Source organism: Cervus elaphus, chromosome 11 (assembly GCF_910594005.1).
Source record: "Cervus elaphus chromosome 11, mCerEla1.1, whole genome shotgun sequence".
NCBI lineage: Eukaryota > Metazoa > Chordata > Mammalia > Artiodactyla > Cervidae > Cervus > Cervus elaphus.
This window is the reverse complement of record NC_057825.1, coordinates 75,829,392-75,854,880: the sequence shown is the minus strand read 5'-3', so window position 1 is coordinate 75,854,880 and position 25,489 is coordinate 75,829,392. Positions and strand designations below refer to the sequence as shown.

Here is a 25,489-nt window from a genome sequence, read left to right as displayed (position 1 = left end):
CCAGTATTCTTGCCTGGAGCACCCCCATGGACAGAGGAGCCAGGTGGGCTACAGTCCTTGGGGTCGCAAAGAGTGGGACACGACTGAGCGACTAAGCACACAGCAAGGACAGTATGGGCAAAGGGGGCCAAAAAGTCTAGATAAAAGGGAAGAAAGCAAATTTCAACAAGTATAAGGCTATCTCTCTTTCCCAATAGATATAAAAGTTTTTCTTCCGAATAATTTGGATAAAGTAGAAATGACAGTTCTGGAGATATGCAGCTACCCTAACCCAGTCTTCCATCCTAAAAGTTGAGGAAAACTCATTTTACATAAAATTAAGCAAATGGGCAAAGGGGGCAAAAAAGTCCAGATAAAAGGGAAGAAAGCAAATTTCAACAAGTATAAGGCTATCTCTCTTTCCCAATAGATATAAAAGTTTTTCTTCCGAATAATTTGGATAAAGTAGAAATGACAGTTCTAGAGATATGCAGCTACCCTAACCCAGTCTTCCATCCTAAAAGTTGAGGAAAACTCATTTTACATAAAATTAAGCAAATGGGCAAAGGGGGCAAAAAAGTCCAGATAAAAGGGAAGAAAGCAAATTTCAACAAGTATAAGGCTATCTCTCTTTCCCAATAGATATAAAAGTTTTTCTTCCAAATAATTTGGATAAAGTAGAAATGACAGTTCTGGAGATATGCAGCTACCCTAACCCAGTCTTCCATCCTAAAAGTTGAGGAAAACTCATTTTACATAAAATTAAGCAACAGAAAAGCATCACAGTCAAATTTCACATAGAATGCTTACTTCTCAAATCAGGAAACAAAAAAGATTAGGATATCCTTACAGAAAGATGTGCCCGCAAACAGGGAAAAATTGTAACTTAATATAAAAAAAAAAAAAGATTATAGAAAATGAGAAAAAAATAAATCAGAACTAGAAAACATCAGAAATAAGATGAAAGAATACAGGAATGAATTAAATGTGAAAGAAAAAGTTATTCCAGAAATGGAAAACTTAAACCAAAAGAAACATAAGAAAAATGTAAATAATCAAAAAAAAAAAAAAAGGTGAAGAAGTTCACCACAGAACTGTAACTCATTTTCATAAGCATCAAATGGAAATTCAAAAACTTAAAAACATAGTACCTTAAATAACTCAATGGGTGGATTTAATAGCACATTAGATATAGCAGAATAAAGGATTAATTATAAAGACAGTCAATGGAAAGTAAAAGAATTGGAAATAGAAGAAGAAATTGAATGATCTAAAATACATGTAATTAGAATTCCAGAAAAAAGATTCAAGAAGTTCTACAAACCTCAAGCACAATTCATGTTCTCCTCCCCTCAAAACAAACAATACACACACACAAAAAACTAAGCATGTAAGAAAACTTTTGAAAACCGAAAAGAAAAAATTTTATCAGTTAGAGGAAAAAATTATCACCTTCAAAGAAACAATAATAAGATTTTTGACTGACTTCTAAATAGAAACTAGTAGTCAGAAAAGAAAAAAGACATCTTTAAATTACTGAAAATAACTGCCAATCTTGAATTCTATACCCAGCAAAATATTTTTCAAATCTGAAGGCAAATCAGAAACTTTCAGTCAAGAAAAAAAAATTGAGACCATTTTTCAACACCTGATCCACATTAAAAAGTAACAGGCTAGAGTCTGGGGAAGAAAGAAAATGATCTCCACATTCTGTGTGTGATCTACACAGAAATGTAGAAAGAAATGAAGATAATAGAAAGGGCAAATAAATGAGTAAACAGGAAAAAAAATACTGACTGGACAAAACAATAAAAGTGTCTTGTGGTATTTAAAATATATACAGTATTAAAATGTATCATACATAACTGCATCACAACAAATAGAAGTTGATGGGGGATAAATAAAGTTATTAAAGTCTGAATCCAGTTAATCCTCAATATCTCCACTGTGACCCAGGGAAGGTCATAAAAGTAAAAGTTGAGTGTTTAGGTCAACAAATAGGACAAACAGAAAGTATGATTCTGATTCCTATATCCCTTTTTGTGAGTAAAGCATCTTCTATTCCTTGAAAATTAAGATTATTTCTACATTCTCATGAAATACATGAAGTGAAATTTATGACCAACCAACTTCTATACCAAAAAAATGAAAGATATGCTTACTAGTTGGAGAAATTACAGCTAATTTGCAACCGTGTTTATAACCAGGATCCACTCCCATCAAGGTACGCCCTGGGACAGGGCTTGTTAAAAGGAGCTGACGAAGATTCCGTCCAAACATCATTACTGACTCCTTCTCTGCATCTGATGTTAGTTTGGCTCTTTAGAAACAGAAAAGGAGAAGAAAAAAGATAAAGTATTCAGGTTTTCATTCATTCAAATTTTCTTCCAGAAAAAGAACACAATTCATTTTGTATAATTATTCCTCACTAGTGCATTCATTATAACAAAGTAACTTAAGAGGAAAAAAAAAAATCACATACAAAATTGCATTGAGTCTCTTTTTGCTAATTTCAGTAATACATGTACCACAATTTTGTGGCATCAAACCTGGAGAGTTTGTCATACTGCCCTTCTTCTCCATCTGCTCTCCCTTATATAAGAAATCTACATGTACACAGATATTTATCTGTGTATATGACAGAGACAGAGTATATCAAGATTTGGACATGACATAGAATGTCAAATTGAAGTTTATCAGCTGATTAAAAATATAAACATATGATTAGTGATTAAATATTGAATCCAAGTAGCCTCCTCCATCAATACTTAGTTTTACACCCTTCACCTAAGTATCTCTCAATGCCATCTTCTCATTCTACTCCATTCCCTTTGGCCTTCTCACAGTGATGTGACTTGATCACAGATACTAGTATCAGTCCAGAACCATACCTCATATAAATAACTCTCCAATTGTATCCAGAGAAGCTTTTACAAGTCTAATTTTAAAACTTTTTCTAGGATAAAAAAATATATGTCTGTACTGGACTTAAGGGCTTCCTCGGTGGCTCAGCAGTAAAGAGTCCGCCTGCAATGCAGGAGATCCAGGTTGGATCCCTGGGTCGAGAAGATCCCCCGGAGGAGGGAATGGCAACCCACTCCAGAAGTCTTGCCTGGAGAATCCCATGGACAGAGGAGCCTGGCGGGCTACAGTCAACAGCATCACAGAGAGTCAGACACAACTGAAGCTGAAGGGACTGAGCACAGTGGACTTAAGAAGCATTTGGAAACTAAGTTCTGCATCATTCATCTACTTAACAAAATTTCTTAATGTATTATTTCCTGAAATTCAATAAGAATCTATAAAATGTATCTCTTCTCTATTAGACAAGGTTAAAAAAAAAAAAGTGCATGCCAATGGCCACAAAAACAAAAGCAATTCAGAGCACAGGTCAGTGTTGAGGTAGAATTATCTACATATCTAAAGGCATACATAGCTAACTAAAGCTAACAAACATTTGTTTTTTGGGGTTAATTTAGTTTTTTAAGAGTTTTCCCTCATTTTGTCTAATATTTCAACATCATTCTCCCCATTTTCAGCCAAGCAACATGCAAATATCATTACAAGTACTTCTAAATCTTCACTTTTTATTTATTGAGTGAGCATTTGTATTCAGTCTTACATAAGGTACTGTGATCAGTGTGAAAGATACAAAACTGAAAAAAAAACAACCCTGCCCTGGAGATCACTGTCAAGTGAAAGAAACAGAAAAATTAAACAGATGAGTATAATATACATGACAGGGATGGCTAAATTAGGAGAACTTTCTAAAAGAAATGTCTTCTCAGGTAAATCAAGAAGGATAAGTGATAGTTAAGCAAACAAAGGTAGAAGAGTGGCTGAAGAGCATAGAGAAAATATTACAGGCAACAGAAGCAGCATATATAAAAGTTCATGGTTCATTTATAGGAAAAGCAAGTAATATCACACAAAAAAGTAAAAAGAAATATCAAGACAAAGGGCTGCAGAAAAAAGGTTCTTCTAAAGAGCTTGAATTTCATTTTGGAGACAAAGAAGATCCACTGAAGGATTTTAAGTTAGAAGAGTGTGAAATAATCAGATGGGAATTTTAGGACAGCAATGTGGAATATGTATTAGGCAATTCAAGACAGAGATCATCTATGACACTAGTACAGTTATTCAGATAAGAAACAATGATATCCTGAACTAACCATGGATATATTTTCTCCTAGTAAAGATGGAGATGAAGAGGAGGCATAATCAAGATACAATAAAAGACAGTATAGAAGACAACACTTGATAATACTGATAATGTAGTCTTGATGAAAGAGGTATGTGTAAAAAAAGGCAACATGGATAAATGATCATGAAGTCAAGGAGACAAAAATGTAGAAGTAGACTATGAATTTTAGTCAACTGAGTAAAGTAGCTGCAAAATAATATAGTCTATAATGATCTCTTTTAATATGCACACATGAATGGAGAAAAAGCCTGGCAAAGTAAGTAGTGGAACTATGTGCTTTTTTTTTCCTTTGTGTTTTACTGATTCTTTCGATTTTTCTACATTTGGACAAATTTCTTTTTAATTAGAGAATTAAAGTAATTTTCTTTAAGAAATAAATCTTAAGGGGCTTTCCCTCTCAACTGCTGTTAAGGTAATTACAAGTATTTGTACCAAGTGACACATCTGTAGACAATGTCTGCAAACCAACTTATGGACTGGGATAAGATATATTTTTTTAACCACAGGCATTTTATAAAAAGAGAAGGGAAATGCTCTCGCTTGCCACTGCTAATGAAAGTCAGAGAAGAATTATACATTAAATATCCCACACCAAACTGAATATATTAAATCTCAATGAGATTATTCCACAGGCAATATAAATACTCACATCAAATATATACAAAAATGTCAAAAGCACCACTGGATGTTATATGCAAATAAGAAAATGATAAATATATAGCAAAAAGGGAATTAAAATTTTAGTAAGATAATTTTTCTTTTTTCTTCATTAAGAACAAAAGCCCTTTTTAAAAACATCATATTCCAGCACTCAAATGCAAGTTATGTTACTTCACAGACATGAAATGAGATAGGGTTCCAAAAGAAACAATATTTTTAAGGGATGTCTGGGCTAAAAAGGATGAATCAAGACAATGAACAACCTTGATAAAAAGAAGCTGGACAGAAAGGAGCTATATGTCCTTTTTAAAAGTATCTGCTCACTCCCTACTCTAATGCCTCCAAAGTCAATGGTCAAGTCCAGGAAAGGAAAAAGAGACAAACACAAAGGCTGCTATAAATTCTAGTGAGGCTGAAGAGATGGCTACAAATTTATAGTTTCTGGTGACTCTTGCTAAAACCTTTAAATAAGTCAGAATAAAGAAAATCTATAGCACAAAGAAAAGAATATATGAAGGCATGGCTGGTGTCTAAAGGCTAACTACCAAGATAAAGGTTGGAGAGAGGCAGAAGAGAGAGTTTCACCTCCCAACATTTCTGTCCATCTCCTTCCCTAAAATAATTCAGTACCTCACCTCTTTTGCAGTTCTTTGTAAACCTTAGTTCTTCTGCTAGTCCATTTAGATGGTCACTTTAAGTCTCGTAATATTTGCTCATCACTGCTGATAATCATTCCTCCGAACAACTCCCATTTGGAGTTTAAAACATATATATTAGCTTTCTCTCATAGTAACACATTCATCATGCACTCTACTGATTTCCTTATGCCTTTCTTGGCTCTCTTACCTCTGAAACTGCTGCCAACTAACTTCTCTGTTAACTGCTTAGTTTGTTTCTCCCAAGCCAAATCTCTCATCAATAAAACCATTTGTTTGGCTTGGTTGTCAAACTGAAAGACTGGTACTGCAGAAATGGAAGGGGTACACATTAAGTGGTCAAGATTTGAAAAATATACTGTAATTAAGAGCTATGTTTTGTGATCTGTGCATGTGAATGCCTCTACAGATTGAAATCCAGGCTTAAATTTAAGACTCTGTGATTCTGACTCAGTTCTCTGGCTTGGTTAATGGATCAACAAATATTTACTGCACGCTTTAATGGGCTTATTACCATACATAAAAATAAACAGTACACAAAGTTAAATAACACAAGATGCATACCTGAACTCTCTACAAAGGAGAGGATAAATAAGGCGTTTAAAGGAATCATCCAGTGAGTTGTATAAAATCTTCATTAACTCTGGCCTTGCAAAGCCACGTGGTCTCCACCTGCAAAAAAGAAAAGCCTATACTAACACTGATGTAACAAGAATAAGACCATAAAAGGGCTCCTGGAAGAGGAGAGGGGAAGTGGAAAAGAAAAGGGGGGGAAGAAACTTTACTGAAGCCAAAGTAACATAATCTGTGAGGAGAGGCTGTGATGTCTGAAAATTATTACTATGACATCTGGAGTTCTTATTTTTAAAAACCTGGTAACCATGGCCAAATATAAAACTTAAGGGAGGAAAAACCTATTCTGGGGAGAGTCCCCAAGGCGTTATTAATAATGGCCAAAATTTTTTAGTTATAAGAAAGTCACAAAAATTACTGAAGCACTGTTACAGACTGAATTATGCCCCTAAAATTAGTATGTTGAAGCCCTAGCCCCTAAGTTGGATGGAGATGGGGCTGTTGGGAGATAATTAGGTTTAGATGGGGTCATGAAGGCAGGGTCTCCATGATGGGATTAGTGCCCACATAAGAAGAAACATCAGATGCCTGCCTCTCCACAATGCCAGGTGAGGACATAATGAGAAGGCAATGGTGTGCAAGCCACAAAGAGGGTTCCCATCAAAATCCAAGTCAGCCTGACCTTGATCTTCAACTGCCAGCTTCCAGAACTGGGAGAAAATTTCTGTTGTTTAAGCCACCCAGTCTATGGTATTTTGCTATGGCAGCTGAAGCTAAGACAAGCACTGTATCCTTCTTTTACTATTTCTTAATCTCTTCCTGAGAGTTAAAATAGATTGAGTAAAGGAGAAACTTTGTTTTATTCATTGCCTCTTGTCATTCTTGAGTAGAACTCACTCTATTCCTGAGGTTGTACTGCTCTACTAGGCAGTACATCTGCATACATACTGATAAATATAAATACCAGGGAACCCATCATTAGTAGAAATTTGAGAAAGAATAGTAAGAGAAAAACACAAGCTAAAAAGGACAAACAAACTCAGCCCTACCCCTCCTGTGTACTCTACCTACAACTACAGCATTTCTGCCTGCGTCCTTCAACGGCTCTTTAATAGAAAAATGCTAATATTTTATCAATTGTTCTTAATAAACCATTAATATACTTCAGGGACACTGTCATCTCCCTTATTCATCTCAGCTAGGAAATTAACTAAATTTCAGTGAACAAATATTTAACCATTTATAATATGATACAAGAGCTTCCCTGGTGGCTCTGCGGTAAAGAATCCGCCTGCAATGCAGGAGACCTGGGTTTGATCCCTGGATTGGGAAGATCCCTTAGAGAAAGGAATGGCTACCCACCCCAGTATTCTTGCCTGGAAAATTCCATGGACAGAGGAGCCTGGCGGGCTACAGTCCGTGGGGTCACAAACAGACACAACTGAGCATGCACGCAGACACACACACACACACAAAAGGCTACATAACAACTAACTGAATCCCTTCCATAGAAGGGTATCACTTGAGTAGAATACAGTTTTGCTTTTTAATTTGAATGAATGTGATTTTACGTAGAACATATATCCTTCCCTCCATCCAAACCCTGTTTCTTCCTGCTATCACCTATTCCTGATGGCATGAGAGGTAGGGAGAACTAAGGTGTGAATTAAGACAGTTATTATTTTTATATTCTGTTGCTGTTACAGGCATACCTCAGAGATACTGTCAGGTAGGTAGGTTCCAGACCACCACAATAAAGTATCGCAGTTAAGTGAGTCACATGAGGCTTTTGGTTTCCTAGAGCACATGTGAGAGCAATGTTTATACTATACTGCAGTCTTTAAAGTGTGCAATACTGTTATGATGATGATGCTTCCTCTAACTCAACAGTTAAACATCTCTGAATAAACACCAAGAAGGGCAGCACTTTAATTAAATCCCACAATACAAAACACATGCTATATAAGATGTGTACAATGAAGCATGCAGATTAAGACAGAGGTCACAAACCTCAAATACCTACATGGGTCAAGAAAGTACTGTAAAACTGGGGCTCTGTAACAACCTAGAGGGGTAGGCAGGGGTGGGAGGTGGGAGAGAGGTTCAAGAGGGAAGGGACATATGTACACCTAGAGCTAATTCATGCTGCTGTATGGTAGAAATCAAACCAATATTGTAGAGCAATCATCCTTCAATTAAGAATAAAGAAATTAAAATTTTTTTAAAAACTTTTTAAAGAAAGTACTATAAACAAATGAAAAAGATCCAGGGCTTACATGTGTGTTTTTGACACAGACATGCTTTGCTAACCCTTTTAAACAAAGAAATATACTCCACTTTGGCAAAGAAATATACTGCCCCCAATTTTGTATCTATAGATAAAGGTAGGCTCTCTCCATCTAGCTTTCATTTTCCCATATTTAAAAGAGAAATGGATATAGGGTATAGTTCCCTTTAAATCTATTACATGACAATCTACTACAGAACCACTTTAGTGTAGCATTTTCTCAAAGTGATATGACAAACATTTGGGGACAGAATGATTTACTTTATAAGACTATCCCATGCACTGACACTAAAAGCTGATTTTAAAAAATAAAAAAGGCTAGTGGCCAGTCATTCATTAATTATTCATATGATATCTGATAAAATTTTGTTTCAATTATCCTTAATGAACAAAAGACTTCATATATACTATACACAGTATGTTTCTGTTAATTCATCTTTTTCAAAAAAGAAAACAGCTCTTTATAAAAGATTTATATGATACAGATTAAACTGAAAGTCCTTCTTCCCAGAAACAGCCATTATTAATAATTCTTACATACTTCCCAGATAGTTCCTATTTCAACTAACACATGTTTTATAAAAATGTAAAAAAGATACTATATCTATCCATTGTTTATTTTTTTAACACAACGGACATCTTTCCATATAGATCTCGATAAAGCATTTTAAAAATGAAAGAAAGAAAATTCTGTAAAAACCTATAAACAGACCTGTTTTGTATGCACCACCTGCAGAACTCTTTCTTTACTCCATCAGGAATGTTAACCTTGACAGTCAGTATCTTCAAATTTTCTCCACGGTTAATTGCCAGAATCTGAGTGCAAACATATAGAGCAAAGAATGACGATCCACAAAATATATAAATGATCAATTTAACCAGTCAACACTTAAAACAAACTGGGTGGTTACCCAGGTTAGAGTTCTATCAATTGTGGATTCATTTATTTACCAAGAATGTATTCAAAAATACTCATTTTTTTAATACTTTTTTCCAAAATAAAATAGAGATACAAAGCCTATGATAGTCACAAGAAGAGACTTCAGTGATCTAAAATCTCATTTCAGATTCTACTAACTGAAAGTTTTTGATCACCTAGAGCTCCAAAATTACTGTAGACAGTGACTACAGCCATGAAATTAAAAAAACACTTGCTCCTTGGAAGAAAAGCTATGACCAACCTAGACAGCATATTAAAAAGCAGAGACATTACTTTGCCAACAAAGGTCTGTCTAGTCAAAGTTATGGTTTTTTAAGTAGTCATGGATGGATGTGAGAACTGGACTATAAAGAAAGCTGAGTGCCGAAGAATTGATGCTTTTGAACTGTGGTTTTGGAGAATACTCTTGAGAGTCCCTTGGGCTGCAAGGAGATCAAACCAGTCCATCCTAAAGGAGATCAGTTCTGAATATTCATTGGAAGGAATGATGCTGAAGCTGAAACTCCAATACTTTGGCCACCTGATGCGAAGAACTGACTCACTGGAAAAGACCCTGATGCTGGAAAAGATTGAAAGCAGGAGAAGAGGATGAGATAGTTGGATGGCATCACCGACTCAATGGACATGAGTTTGAGTAAGCTCCGGGAGTTGGTGATGGACAGGGAAGCCTGCTGTGCTGCAGTCCACGGGGTCACAAAGAGTCGGACATGACTGAGTGACTGAACTGAACTGAACTGAAAGCAGAGGCTCCCAGCCTCTGGGATCTACTGTCTGATAATCTGCGGTAGAGCTGATGTAATAAAAATAGAAATAAAGTACTCAATAAATAGAAATAATAGAAACAAAGCACACTGTAAATGTAAAGGTCTTAAATCACCCTGAAACCATCCACCCACATGCTACCCCACTCCCACACCCTAGGCCTGTGGAAAAATTATCTTCCACAAAACTGGTCCCTGGTGCCAGAAAGGTTGTGGACTGTTAACTAGGCTTAGAAGGATACACTTCCATTATTTGTTAAAAGACATCACTAAGATAAACACAAACATGCAAAACTCTAAGTGGAATATTTAACAAATACTAATCATTACCATTTATTGAGCACTTACTAATTGTCAGGTCCATCTAAGCACTAAATATGTTACCTCATTTATCTTCAAAGCCACCAGCAATGCATGTGCTATCATCTTACTTTTATATGATAATTCTTCTAAGACTAACTTGTCCCAAATCAAAAAGCTACCAAGTAGCAAAGGAGGAATTTAAATTCAGATCAAGCTGTCTCTGATCTAAATTAGTACATTAAAAGAATAATTATTTTAAAATGCATTAAAAACACTCCTCAAAAAAGAACAAACAAAGCAAACCTAAAGCAAGCAGAAGGAAGAAAATAATAAACAATGGAAGGGAACTAAATAAAATACAGAATAGTAAACAACAAAAAATATCAACAAAACCAGAAGCTAGGTCTTGGAAAATATCACCAAAATCAACAAGCCTTTCACTAGATGACCAAGGAAAAGGAGGAGACATTCCAATTATCAAAACCAGGAATGAAAGGAGCCAATAATATGAATATTATAGAAATAAAAATAAAAGGGATCATAAGAGAATACTATGAACAAACTATGCCAAATTAGGTCACTCAACAGAACAAATTCCTATAAAGACATCAACTTCCAAAACAGAACAAAAAAGAAACAGAAAATTCAAAATGATCCTAACAAGCAGAAATAGAATAATTTTAAATTTTCCCACAAGGAAAAACCCAGGCTCATATGGCTACACTACTGAATTCCACTAAACATTTAAAGAAGAATCAATACCAATTCATCACAAACTCCTCAAAGAATACAATAGGAATAAAAAAACCTTCCTGATTCTGTTTACCCTAATACCAAAACCAGACAAGAACACTGCAAGAAAAATGTAAAGACTGCTACTTATGAATATAGATGCAAACATTCTCAATAAAATACTAGTAAACCAAACTCATAAACATATTTAAAAGATTATACATGAGGCTCAAAAGGAATTAATTCCAGGAATGCAAGGTTGGTTTAACATCCAAAAAGCAGCTAACATAATAAATACATCATTAACAATAGAATAAAAAACAAAAATCACACGGTCATGTCAATAAATGCAGAAATAATATTTGAAAAAGTTGTTGATGATAAAAAATACTCAATAAACTAGGAACAGAAAGCAAACTCTTCAGCATGATAAAAGGTACATACAAAAACTCCATAGATAACATAATATTTAATAGTAAAAGACTGGGTGTTTTCTCTCTTTGATTACAAGGTGTCTCCTCTAGCACTTCTAGTCAACACTGTATTAAAGGTTCTATCCTGGAAAATTACGCAAGAAATAAAAGGCCTGTAGGTTGACGAGAAAGAAGTAAAACTATCTCTATTTGCAGATAATATGATCTTGCTTACACTAAATCCTAAGAAATTCACTATAAAACTATTTGAACTAATACAGTTCAGCATGGTTGCAGGACAATCAATTTCTACACACTAGCAATAAACATTATGAAAATAATTTTTAAAAATTCTATTTACCATACCACCAGCAAGAATAAAATACTTAGGAATAAATTTAGCAAAATAAGTTCAGAACTTATACTCTTGAAAACTATAAACATTTTTTTTAATTGAACCTAAATAAATGGAAAGACATCCCAAGTCCATGGATCAAAAGGCTTAATATTGCTAAATGGCAATAATCCCCAAATTAATTCATAAATTCAATATAATCCCTACCAAATCCCAGTCGGTTTTGTTGCAGAAATTGAACAACTAATTCCAAGATTCAAATAGAAATTAAAGGGACCCAGCATAACCAAGTCAATCTTGTTTAAAAAAGAACAAACCTGGAGGACTGTCACTTCTCAATTACAAACTACAGTAAACAACAGTGTGGCATTAAAGATAAACATACAGATCAACAGAATAGAACTGACAGTCCAAAAATAAATCTATACATCTACCATCAACTGACTGTCAACAAGGGTGCTAAGACGATTTAATGGGGAAAATAGCCTTTTCAATAAGTGACGCTGGGACATAAGTATGAAGTTGGATTGTTTCCACACAACATACACAAAAATTAGCTCAATATTGATCACACCACTTGATATAAAACACTTAGAAGAAAATACATGAGAAAATACATAGTCTTAAGTTACATAAAGCCTTAGGTAAAACACCACAAGCATAATCAACATAAGAAAAATATACACAGATTCAACTTCAACAAGACTATACTCTTTATATCTCAAAGAATTCATCAAGAAAGTAAAAAGAAAGCCCTTAGCAAAAAAATTTTTTAAAGTTTTGCAAATCCTACATCATACAAAGGACTTATACCTAGAACATACAATTCATAACTCAACAGTAAAAAGACACAACCTAACTAAAAATATTCAAAAGGGCCACAGACATATTTTTTTCAAAGATAATATAGAAATGTTCAATGAGTACATAGAAAGATGCTCAACATCAGTTTTTACTAGAGAAATGAAAATCAAAACCATAATGAGATATGACTTCATAATAAGATGGCCACAATAAAAAAGAGAGTAAATACGGATTAGGATGTAAAGAAACAGAATCCTCATAAAGTGTTGGTGGAAAGGTAAAATAGGGTAGCCACTTTGGACAACAGTATGGCAGTTCTTCAAAAGGTTAAAGAGAATTGCTATGTAATTCAGTAATTTCACTGCTACATAAAAAAGGAAAAGTATATATCTTTTTGAAACTTTATATAAATTTTAAAACTATTTTCAAGTAAAATGTTAAATACAGAACAAATTGTCAAAGTTTAAAAAACTATAGATACTTTAAAAACACTTTAAATATATTTGAGATATTTCTAAGGTAAACATTGGCAGAAATAATCACTTAAAAATAAGCTTTTAATGCAAAATAAACTTTATTTGGGGCTGGACAAAACCTTCAATGTCTGCCAGCTCTCTAAAATACTGAAAGGAACACTCAACAGTAAATAAAAGTTCTTCATCCAAGGATTTATAGGCAATAAATGTATTCATGCAGAATACAATAATAGAGTAGAAGAATCTTTATTTATAAAAATATACTACAAGGCCATTCTCACCTTCTGAGATGGCCCACACTCTGTCTGGGGAGTGTGTTTCTCTCTAAATAAATCCATTTTTATCTTAAAGAAAAAAAATAAACTATTATATCAAAATATATTATTGTGGGTGCTTTTTTATTTAACAATTCCTATAAAGCATCACTACGAACAAAGCTAGTAGAGGTGATCGAATTCTAGTTGAGTTATTTCAAATCATAAAAGATGATGCTGTGAAGGTGCTGCACTCAATATGTCAGCAAATCCAGAAAATTCAGCAGTAGCCACAGGACTGGAAAAGGTTGGTTTTCATTTGAATCCCAAAGAAAGTAAATGCCAAGGAATGTTCTAACTACTGCACAAGCGTACTCATCTCACATGCTAGCAAAGTAATGCTCAATATTCTCCAAGCCAGGCTTCAACAGTACGTGAACTATGAACTTTCAGATTTTCAAGTTGGATTTAGAAAACGCAGAGGAACCAGAGATCAAGTTGCCAATATTCGATGGATCATAGAAAAAACAAGAAGCTCCAGAAAAACATCTAATTCTGCTTTATTGACTATGCCAAAGCATTTAACTGTGTGGATCACAAAAAAACTGTGGAAAATTCTTAAGGAGATGGGAATACCAGACCACCTGACCTGCCTCTTGAGAAGTCTGTATGCAGGTCATAAAGCAACAGTTAGAACTGGACATGGAACAGACTGGTTCCAAATAGGGAAAGGAGTACATCAAGGCTGTATATTGTCACCCTGCTTATTTAACTTATATGCAGAGTACTTCATGAGAAATGCCAGGCTGGATGAAGCACAAGTTGGAATCAAGACTGCCAGGAGAAATATCAATAACCTCAGATACACAGATGACCCTACCCTTATGACAGAAAGTGAAGAACTAAACAGCCTCTTGATGAAAGTAAAAGAGGAGAGTGAAAAAGTTGCCTTAAAACTCAACATTCAGAAAACTAAGATCACGGCATCTGGTTCCATCACTTCATGGCAAATAGATGGAGAAACAATGGAAACAGTGACAGACTTTATTTTTTGGGCTCCAAAATCACTGCAGATGGTGACTGCAGCCATGAAATTAAAAGATGCTTGCTCCTTGGAAGAAAAGCTATGACCATCCTAGACAGCATATTAAAAAGCAGAACTCAAAATGGATTAAAGACATAAATGTAAGACCAGAAACTATTAAACTCTTAGAAGAGAACATAGGCAGAACACTCAATGACATAAATCAAAGCAAGATCTTCTATGACTCACCCCTAGCGTAATGGAAATAAAAACAAAAATAAACAAGTGGGACCTAATTAAATTTGAAAGCTTTTGCACAACAAAGTAAAGTACAAACAAGGTGAAGACAGCCCTCAGAATGGAGAAAATAATACCAAGGGAAACAACTGATAAAGAATTAATTTCCAAAACATACAAGCAGCTTATACAATTCAATACCAAAAAAACAAACCACCCAATCAAAAAAAGTAGGAAATGGACCTGAAGAGACATTCCTCCAAAGAAGACATACAGATGGCTAACAAGCACATGAAAAGATGCTCAACATCACTATCAGATAAATGCAAATCAAAACTACAATGAGATACCACCTCACACCAGTCAGAATGGCCATCATCAAAAACTCTACAAACAATAAATGATGAAGAGGGTGTGGAGAAAAGGGAACACTCTTGCACTGCTGGTATGAATGTAAACTGATGCAGCCACTATGGAAGATGGTGTGGAGACTCCTTAAAAAGCTGGGAATAAAACCACGATATAAGCCAGCAATCCCACTTCTAGGCATATACCCTGAGGAAATAGAAACTGAAAAAGATACACATGCCCCAATGTTCACTGCAGCTCCATTTACAATAGCTAGAACATGGAAGCAACCTAGATGTCCATCGACAGAAAATGGATAAAGAGGCTGTGGTATATATATAAAATGGAATACTACTCAGCCATAAAAAGGAACACATTTGAATCTGTTCTAATGAGGTGGACAAAACTAGAGCCCATTATACAGAGTGAAGTAAGTCAGAAAGAGAAGTATAAATATCATATACTGACACATATATATGGAACCTGAAGAGATGGCACTGATGAATTTATTTTCAGGGTGGCAATGGAGAAACGGACATAGAGAACAGACCTACGGACAAGGTGGGAGGAGGGAAGGGAGAAGGGGAGATGGATGGAGAGAGTAACACAGAAATTTACAATACCATGTGTAAAACAGATAGCCGATGGCAATTTTCTGTAAGACCCAGGGAACTAATAGGGGCTCTGTGACAGGCTGAAGGGTGGGGCGGGAAGGGAGATGGGAGGGAGGTTTCCAACGACAACTAACTCAGAATGTCACATGTGCTACGCATACTAGTTAAAATGCAGAAACCAAAATGTTTTCAATCATTGAAAACAGAGGTATTATTCATATTTATTCTTAATAGAATAAAACTATTTATTTTTTCCAAAGTTGCAATAAAATTAAATCAAATAAAAGGAGACAACGTCTAGCAGCACAATCATACCTGCAAAGGAATTTTAGTAGTTTAGTAACTGGTTTTGCTAAGAATTCTTTTTCATTAGGCTCTATCAGTAGACAGCAAGTAGGTAAGTAAAATTTAACTCTAACAACTTTTCCAATTAACAGAAGTATGCACTTTACCCCATACGATACAGTGTACACAAAAGTAAAACAGACAACTTAGATGTAACAGTGAAACACTTCAAAAGCTCAACAGCAGGGACCATGTCACCTACATACCCTAAGAAGGAACCAATGCACAATAAGTGTTCAAGAATATTTGTAGCATAACTGAAGATTCTTTGTTGTTACACACACACAAAATAAAAATAAACATTTTCACATATATACTACTGTTAAGTTTTCAAAAATTTTAGTGATGATAATTAAACATCATTATGAAAAGTAACACATTCTAGTCTTTTTCATTATCTTGTCCTTATAATAGTAAAATTCAGAAAGGAGGACAAAATAAATTTTTTAAATGATTTCTTGAGGAATTCCAGGTTTAAAGAACATTGGCAGTGTCCTGATTCCAAACCTCCCTCATCCTTCTATAAACCAATAAAGTAAAGGAATGAACAACACAGGACCCACATCTTCAGCACTTCTAGAAAACAGAAAATTAGACTGACATCTGATTTCCAAAAACAAGCAAATAAAAACATGCAAAGCAAGACAACAGAGCAACAGATTTGACAAACATAAGGAAAGGAAATGCAAGCAAAAAATATTATACTGAACCAAGCTGTCCTTCAAGTATCAAGGACAAAGGAAACAATTGGGACTGTGTCATAAAGTCAGAGAATACAGGTGAATCTCAAGAGATACTGCGGATTCAGTTTCAGACTACTAAAATAAAGCAACTATCACAATAAAGCAAGTCATATTTTTTGGTTACCCAGTGCATATAAAGGTTATATTACACTATATTAGTTATATATTAGTCCAGGTATACAATAACAATATGTCTTAAAAAAAAAAAAACAATGTACATACCTTAATTTAAAAGTGGCTATCATCAAAAAGAACACAAATAACAAATGTTGGCGAGGATATGGAAAAGGGAACCCTTTTCCCAGTTGCTGGGAATGTAAATTGGTGCAGCCACTGGGGAAAACAGTATGGAGGTTCCTCAAAAAACTATAAGTAGAACTGTCATATGACCCAGCAATTCCACTCCTGAGTGTATATCCAAAACAAAAACACTTACTGAGAAAGATACATGCACCGCAATGTTCAAAGCCGTATTATTTACAATTGCCAAGATATGGAAGCAATTTAAGTGTCCTTCAACAGAAGAACAGATAAAGAAGATGTGGTATATATCGACACAGACACACACACACACACACACAGCCATAAAAAAGAACAAAATTTTTGTCATATGCAACAACATGGATGAACAGGGATGGTATTATGCTAAGTGAAATAAGCCAGATAGAGAAGAAAAGTATTATATGATATCACTTATATGTGGAATATAAAAATACAACAAATTACAGAATACAGCAAAAAAAAAAAGATTTGCAGATACAGAGAACAAACTAGTGTACCAGTGGGGTGAGGGAATGGAGGAGAGAAAAAGATAGGGGAAGGGGATTAAGAGGTACAAACTAGGGACTTCACTGGTGGTCTAGGAGTTAAGAATTCACCTGCCAGAGCAGGGGACATGGGTTCAACTCCTGGTCCAGGAGGATCCCACACTCCATGGAGCAACTAAGTCTGTGTGCACAACTACTGAGCTAGGACTCTAGAGCCCATCCTCCACAACAAGAGAAGTCACCACAGTGAGAAGTCCTCACACCGCAACAAACAGCAGCTCCCGCTCTCTACAACTAGAGAAAGCCTACATGCCACAACAAAGACCCAGGGCAGTCAAAAAATGAAATAAAAGTAAGTAGACAAAATTTTTTTTTAAAAAGGGTTGCAAGCTACTATGTATAAAATAAGCTACAAGGATATACTGTACAACACAGGGAATATAGCCAATATTTTATAATGACTATAAATGAAGCATAAACCTTTAAAATTTGTGAATTAATCTATGTAACCTGCAATTTATATAAAATTGTACAACTATACTTCAATAAATATAAAAAATTTTTTTAAATACTTCATTGCTAAATAATACTAATTATCATCTGAACCTTCAGCAAGTCATAATCTTTTTGTTAGTGGAAGGTCTTGCCTCAGTGTTGATGGCTGCTGATTGATCTGGGTGGTGGCTGCAGAAGACTGGGGTGGCTATGACAATTTCTTAAAATAAGACAATGATGAAGTTTGCCACATTAATTGACCTTTCAGGAGCAATTTTTCTGTAACAGGCAAATGGCTGACAGCATTTTGCCCACAGGAGAACCTGGAATCAATCCCCTCAAAACCTGACACTGCTTTATCAACAAAGCTGATGTAACATTCTATTAATAAATCATTTGTTGCCATCTGAACAATCTTTCCAACATCTGCACTACCAGCAGATTCCATCTCACAGAAGCATCTTTCTTTGCTTATCCATAAAAAGTAACTCCTCGTCCATTAGTCAAGTCACGAGATGATAACAATTCTTTCACATCTTTAGGCTCTACTTCTAATTCTAGTTTTCTTGCTATTTCTATCATAGCTGCAGTTATTTCCGTCACTGAAGTCTTGAACCCTTAAAAGTCGCCCATAGACTGAAATCAACTTCTTCCAAATTCCTATTAACATTGATAACATATCTCTTCCCATGAATCACAAATGGTCTTGATGGCATCTAGAATGGTGAATCCTTTCTTCTTATTCAGTTGCTCAGTTGTGTCCAACTCTTTGAGACCCCAGGGACTGCAGCACTCCAGGCTTCCCTGTCCTTCACGACCTCCTGGAGCTTGCTCAAACTCATGTCCATCAAGTCGGTGATGTCATCCAACCATCTCATCCTCTGTTGCCCCCTTCTCCTCCTGCCTTCTATCTTTCCCAGCATCAGGGTCTTTCCCAGCTCTTCACATCAGGTGGCCAAAGTATTACTGGAGCTTCAGCTTCAGCATCAGTCCTTGCAATAAATATTCAGGGTTGATTTCCTTAGGATTGACTGGTTTGATCTCCTTGCAGTCCAAGGGACTCTCAAGAGTCTTCTCCGACACCACAGTTCAAAAGCATCAATTCTTCAGTGCTCAGCCTTCTTTATGGTCCAACTCTCACATCCATACATGACTACTGGAAAAACCATAGCTTTGATTAGATGGACCTTTGTCTGCAAAGTGATGTCTCTGCTTTTTAATATGCTATCTAGGTTTGTCATAGCTTTTCTTCCAAGGACCAAGCGTCTTCTAATTTCATGGCTCCAGTCACTGTCTGCAGTGATTTTGGAGCCCCCCAAAATAAAGTCTGTCACTGTTTCCATTGTTTTCCCATCTATTTGCCATGAAGTGATGAGACCAGATGCCATGATCATCATTTTTTTTAATCTTTTCTAGAGGCTTTCAATTTACTTTGCCCAAATCGAGAGGAGTCATTTTCTATAGCACCTATAGTCTTATGAAATGCATTTCATAAATAACAAGACTAGATAGTCAAAATTACTCCTTACAGAGTGGAAGCTGCTTTAGCAGGCATAAAAACAACATTAATCTCATTGAACATCTCCATCAGAGCTCTTGGGTGACCAGGTGCACTGTGAATGAGCAATAATATTTTGAAAGGCATTTTCATTCCTGAGCAGTAGATCTCAACTGTAGGCTTAAAGTATTCAGCAAACCATGTTGTAAACAGATGTGCTGTTATCCTGGCTTTCTTTGTTGTTCCATTTATAGAGCATTGGTAAATGAGCATTGGCTTCAATTTCAAGTCACCAGCTGCATTAGTCCCTAACAAGAGAGACCGTATCCTTTGAAGCCAGGCATTTTTTCCTCTCTAGCTATGAAAGTCCTAGATGGCATCTTCCTCAAGTATAAGGCTGTTTTTTGTCTATAATGAAAATCTGTTGCTTATTGTAGCTACCTTCATTAACCATCTTAGTTAGATCTTCTGAATAACTTGCTGCAGCTTCTACATTAGCATGTGCTGTTTCACCTTTTTTTCCTTTTTTTTTTCTTTTTTGTTGAGCTGAACAGCACACAACGTCTTATTTCACCAACCAGAAACTGAATCTGTGCCCCTGCAGTGGAAGTATGGAGTCCTAACCACTGCACCACCAGGGAAGTCCCCACCTTGCACTTTTAGGTTATGAAGATTGCTTCTTTCCTTAAACCTCATGAACCAACCTCTGCTAGTTTCAAACTTTTCTTCTGCAGCCTCCTCAACTTTCAGCCTTCACAGAGTTAAAGATAGTTTGGCCCATGCTCTGGATTAGGCTTTGACTTAAGGAAGTGTTACTGCTGCTTTGATCTTCTATCTAGACCACTGAAAATTTCTCGATATCATCAAAAGGCTGCTTTACTTGCTTATCATTCTTGTGTTCCCTAGAGTAGCAGTTTCAGTTTCCTTCAAGACTGTATCCTTTGCATTCACAACTTGGCTGCCTATTTGGCACAAGAGGCTATACAGTGGCCTATCTCAGCTTTTGACTTGTTTTTCTCACTAAACTTAATCATTTCTAGTTTCTGATTTAAAGTGAGAGATGTGCAACTCTTCCTTTCATTTGAACACTTAGGGGCCACTGTAGGATAATTAAATGGCCTAATGTCAATATTATTGTATCTCAGGAAATAGTGAGGTCCAAGGAGGAGACAGACAGGGGGACAGCTGATTGGTGAAGCAGTCAGAACACACATAGTACTTATTAATTCAGCTTGCTGTCTTATACAGGTGTGGTTATGGCACCCCAAAACAATTACAATAGTAACATCCAAGATCACTGATCACATATCACTATAACAAACAATGAAAAATTTTGAAATATTGTGAGAATTATCAAAATGCGACATAAGAGACATAAAGTCAGCAAGTGTTGGAAACTGGTGCCAACAGACTTGTATGACACACAGTCGTCACAAACCTTCAATCTGTAAACCAGGCAGTATTTGCAAAGCATAATAAAGCAAAGCTCTATGGAATAAGGCATGCCTGTACTATACACATAAAATCTTGAGAAAACATTAATATAAGAGCAGAGGCCAGCAAACTACGGCCCATGGACCAAACCCAATCCAACATCTGTTTTCACATACAGAATTTTTTAAAAATATAACCATGCTCATTCACTTATGTATTATCTATGACTGCTTTCATGCTATAATGGCAGTAGTGTATTTGCAGGAAGAGCCATCTAGCTCACCAAGTCTAAAATATTTTCTCTATGGTCATTTACAGAAAAGTTCTGCCAACTCCATACTAGACTAGAGAATAAGCTTCAATCAGCTAAAGGAAGACTAGAAATTTTTAGCAAAAGAACTAAGGGCAAGCATTTCATATAATTGAAAAGTTAAGATTAAAACAAGGATGGAATCAATTTTCATTAAGAAATACAAGTTGCAATCCTGACGTCAAAGTAGACTTCAAACTAAAAAAAAATTAAACAAGGTAACACTTTATAAGACTAACATGCTGGTTTTAGAACAGAACAGGGGAATACATGCTGTTAAATGTGATATCACCAAAGTGCTAGAGGAGGAAATTCTAAAATCCAAACCTCTACAGAAGTTAACAAGCTGGCATAAACTGTCAGATTCAATTTTTTCATAACTCTGAAATCCAATCAAAAACTTACAACAACCAGAGGAACACAAAAAGAAGAAAACTTACAACAAATAGAGGAACACTAAAAGAAGAAAGAAGCCGCAGAATTTTGGTAAAACAGCACTTTTAATGTACCCACTCACCACCCTCCACTCTCCAGTACAACAGTGGTGGTACAGATAACAGCTGTACCTTATTCTCAAAATGGACCTTATAAGATGGACCTTACTCTCAAAAATTTGTGATTATGTGTTTCAATCTGCTTCATGCTTCCTGAGGGTTTGGCTCAAGGACTTGCCTTTGTTTTGCCTGTCTCAGAGCTTCCCCAGGACAGATGTCATTTTCTGGGTGGTATCTGTCCAAAGTATTTAAAGGCAATGTGTTAGCTGCAGTCTCAAAGGTAAAGGGACGCTTGGGGATAAGGGATTATAATTAGAGCAACATCAGACAGACCAGAAAACTGGGAAAGGAAGAAGCCAGTAAATGAGACACTTGAGGGAAAGGGGCTTTTTAAAATTTTTGCATATTTTAGGGAATCTTAGAGGTCATGTGTCTTGTCTAGTATTCAGGACTAGACAAGACACTTGCTCTAAGAAGACCTTAAGCTTTCACTTCTGTCTGACCTTTGAGTTCCATGCAAAGAGGAAGTGAAGGCTAAGGTAGAGCTGTAAACACACTCACTAAACGTTGATGAATGTCCCAACGAAGAGCAAATATGCAGGACTGGGAGAGTGTTATTTGTTTTGGCTCCAGGAATTAAGGAAATCTCTGTCAAGTAACCAGATATCAATGAAGCTAATGGACCAGAGACTTCAGTGTATTCATGATAGAGAATACAGACTACAGAAACAATTTAGAAGTCCCTAACAAACCACAAAATAATAACAGCAATAACAACAAATGCTGGTGAGGAGGAGAACCTAATTTTCAGTGTTGACAACTTATTCAAACTGGCACGTTTTAACAACAAATTACAAGGCAGGCAAACGTTCACAGTAAAAAAGAAACTAATAGAAACTGCCTCTGAGGAAGCTCAGACCTTGGCATTAATGGACACACTTTAAACTGTCTAGTCAAGGCAATGGTTTTTCCAGTAGTCATGAATGGATGTGAGAGCTGGACTATAAAGAAAGCGGAGCACCGAAGAATTGATGCTTCTGAACTGTGGTGTTGGAGAAGACTTTTGAAAGTTCCTTGGACTGCAAGGAGATCCAACCAGTCCATCCTAAAGGAGATCAGTCCTGGGTGTTCATTGGAAGGACTGATGTTGAAGCTGCAACTCCAATACTTTGGCCACCTGATGCAAAGAGCTGACTCATTTGAAAAGATCCTGATGCTGGGAAAGATTGAAGGCAGGAGGAGAAGGGGATGACAGAGGATGAGATGGTTGGATGGCATCACTGACTTGACGGACATGAATTTGGGTAAACTCCAGGAGTTGGTGATGGACAGGGAGGCCTGGAGTGCTGTAGTCCATGGGGTCACAGAGAGTTGGACATGACTGAGCAACTGAACTGAACAGAAACTGTTATAAATATGCTCAGTTAAAGGAAATCATAAACAGAGACCTAAAAGAAACCATGAGAATGTTGTCCCAACAAATACAGAATATCAACAGAATTGGGAATCATAAAAAAGAACCAGAGAAATTCCTGAGCAAAGAAGTACAATCACTGAAATGAAAAATTTACTTAAGGGTTTCAATAGTCAATTTGAACAAGGAGAAGAATCAACTTGAAGATATGTCAATTGAGATTACAGTCTGAGAAGAAGAAAGAAAAGAAATGAACAGAGCCTAAGAGACTCGTGGGATACTCTAAAGCGTGCCAACACACATTTAACAGGAAACTCAGGAGAGAAAAGTGTTCAAAGAATATTTGAAAAACTAATGGCCATAATTTTTCCAATTTTGATGAAAAACACCTATCTACACAACCAAAAATCACAACAAACTCCAAGAAGAATAAACTTGGAGATCCACAGCAAGACAAATTATAATAAAATTGTCAAAAGGGAATCTTGAATGAAGAAAGGCAATTCATCATGTGCAAAGGCTTAGTAAGATTACCAGCTGATTTCTCATCAAAACGATGTATGTCAAAAGATAGTGGGATGACATACTCAAAGTGCGAAAAGAAAAAACTGTCAACCAAGAATTCTACACTCACAAAAGCTGTTTTGCAAGATAAAAAAACAAAAAACCTGGAGATCAGTTGCACAATAATGTCAATATACTTAACATTACTAAATTGTACCCTTAAAAACAGTTAAGATAGTAAAGCTTAAGTTGTATGTATTTTGTCACAACTAAAAATCAATTTTAAAAATAAGGAGACATTAAGATTTTCCAGATAAACAAAATCTGAGGGGGTTGACCCACCCTACATGAAACATAACAGGAAATCCTCCCGGCCGAAATAAAATCTAGATAGTAACTCGAAAGCATACAAAGAAGTAGAGAACACTGGTAAAGGTAGCTACACAGGTAAATGTATTTTATTTTTCTTCCTGTAAGTTAAAGCAACATTTCACACATAGATATATAACCTATAACTACAATTAGGATAAGAATTAGTAAAATGAAAAATGAGATTAAAAGAAAGATATAATGACTATAATTTATATAACTAGGTGAGATTTCTCATACTTTATTCTAAATCAGTTATCTCTAATTTGTATTTCAAATGGAAAAGATCCAGAATTGAGCTCATATCCAGATCAAATCTTTCCCTGGGAAGGAAAGTCTAATAAGAAAGATCACCTGCCAGAGAGCCAAGATACCTAGTGTTACACTGTTAGCTCTGCTAATAATTCTCAGTATCATTTACTAACTTCTGTGGATCTTCAGATTTCCATTTGTGAAATGCAGAGGATATAAGAAAATTATAAAAATTTATATGAAGGAAAAAAGAAAATAGTTGATTGAAGAGTCTTTAATTTCTTAGTAAAAAAAAGTAATAAATCTGAAGAATTATCATTATTACTACTATCAGCATGAATAAGCAGTTTCCTTATTTACCTGATGATGTTGGATGTTTCTTATATTGCATGAGAAGTTTTGATAGAGCTGAAACTTATCAACATCTTTTTCATTTACTTTTTTTGAGGACACTTTTGCCAAAGATGACTGGATATGAATATATCTATCTTGGCACCTGTTCAGATACACAAGTATTCAACCACAAGTAGTTATTAACACGTATTTCAGTAAAGAAATACATTATACATAAATAAGATTAGCAAAAAACTAAATGAGAATTATCAAATAAGATTTTTTTATATTATGCTCAACTATAAAAATGATATTGACCCATGAAAAAAGGACTCCTCACCTATTCATGCTAGCATCGGTCTAGCACAGCACAGATCTATTTATATATCAACCCAGTCCTCCTATAGATACTACCTGCAGTTATGCAAGAGACCAATAACTCTGGCCTAGATATCATCCTTTTCTAACCACTGAGTTACAGAGTCAGAACCAATTAAAAGCTAAAAACAGGGGAAACGATATGTCAGGACAGCTTCCAATGACAATTTATGAAATTGAACCAAATTTCAGCAGTATAGCTACTTATAAAAACACATTTAAAAACCTGGGCAATTCTTCTACTTCAACTCATTTCTGAGGGCCACTGAGAAAACAGAAAAATTTTCTCCCTTATATCAACCAAAAACCCTGATAAGCAACAGCAGTCAACTGGTTCATCTCCACCTTTGCCCTCCCATGCACAGCTCACACAGCTAGAGATGTGGAGAGAGAGGAAGAACAGACCTCTGCAAAAAAAAAAAAGCCCTATCTTTCAATATACAGAAGAAAAGGAACGCCAGAGTACCTAAAAATAGGGTTTTTAAATAATGTCTTTTTTTTAGGAGGCGTAAAATCCATAAACACAAGTAGTG

At 35.6% G+C, this 25,489-nt stretch overlaps 1 protein-coding gene across 3 annotated transcripts in view; it reads right to left on the bottom strand.

Moving 5' to 3' along the window:
- Positions 1-25,489, bottom strand: part of SRBD1 (S1 RNA binding domain 1) — a 228,280-nt gene that overhangs the window by 166,895 nt on the left and 35,896 nt on the right. For all 3 annotated transcript variants that reach the window (XM_043918107.1, XM_043918108.1, XM_043918109.1), the window contains exons 9-12: positions 24,606-24,741; positions 9,072-9,175; positions 6,064-6,171; positions 2,142-2,299 (exon numbers count right to left, since the gene is read on the bottom strand). In XM_043918107.1, the coding sequence (XP_043774042.1) occupies positions 2,142-2,299; positions 6,064-6,171; positions 9,072-9,175; positions 24,606-24,741 (506 nt within the window). The remainder of the gene's footprint in view (positions 1-2,141; positions 2,300-6,063; positions 6,172-9,071; positions 9,176-24,605; positions 24,742-25,489) is intronic.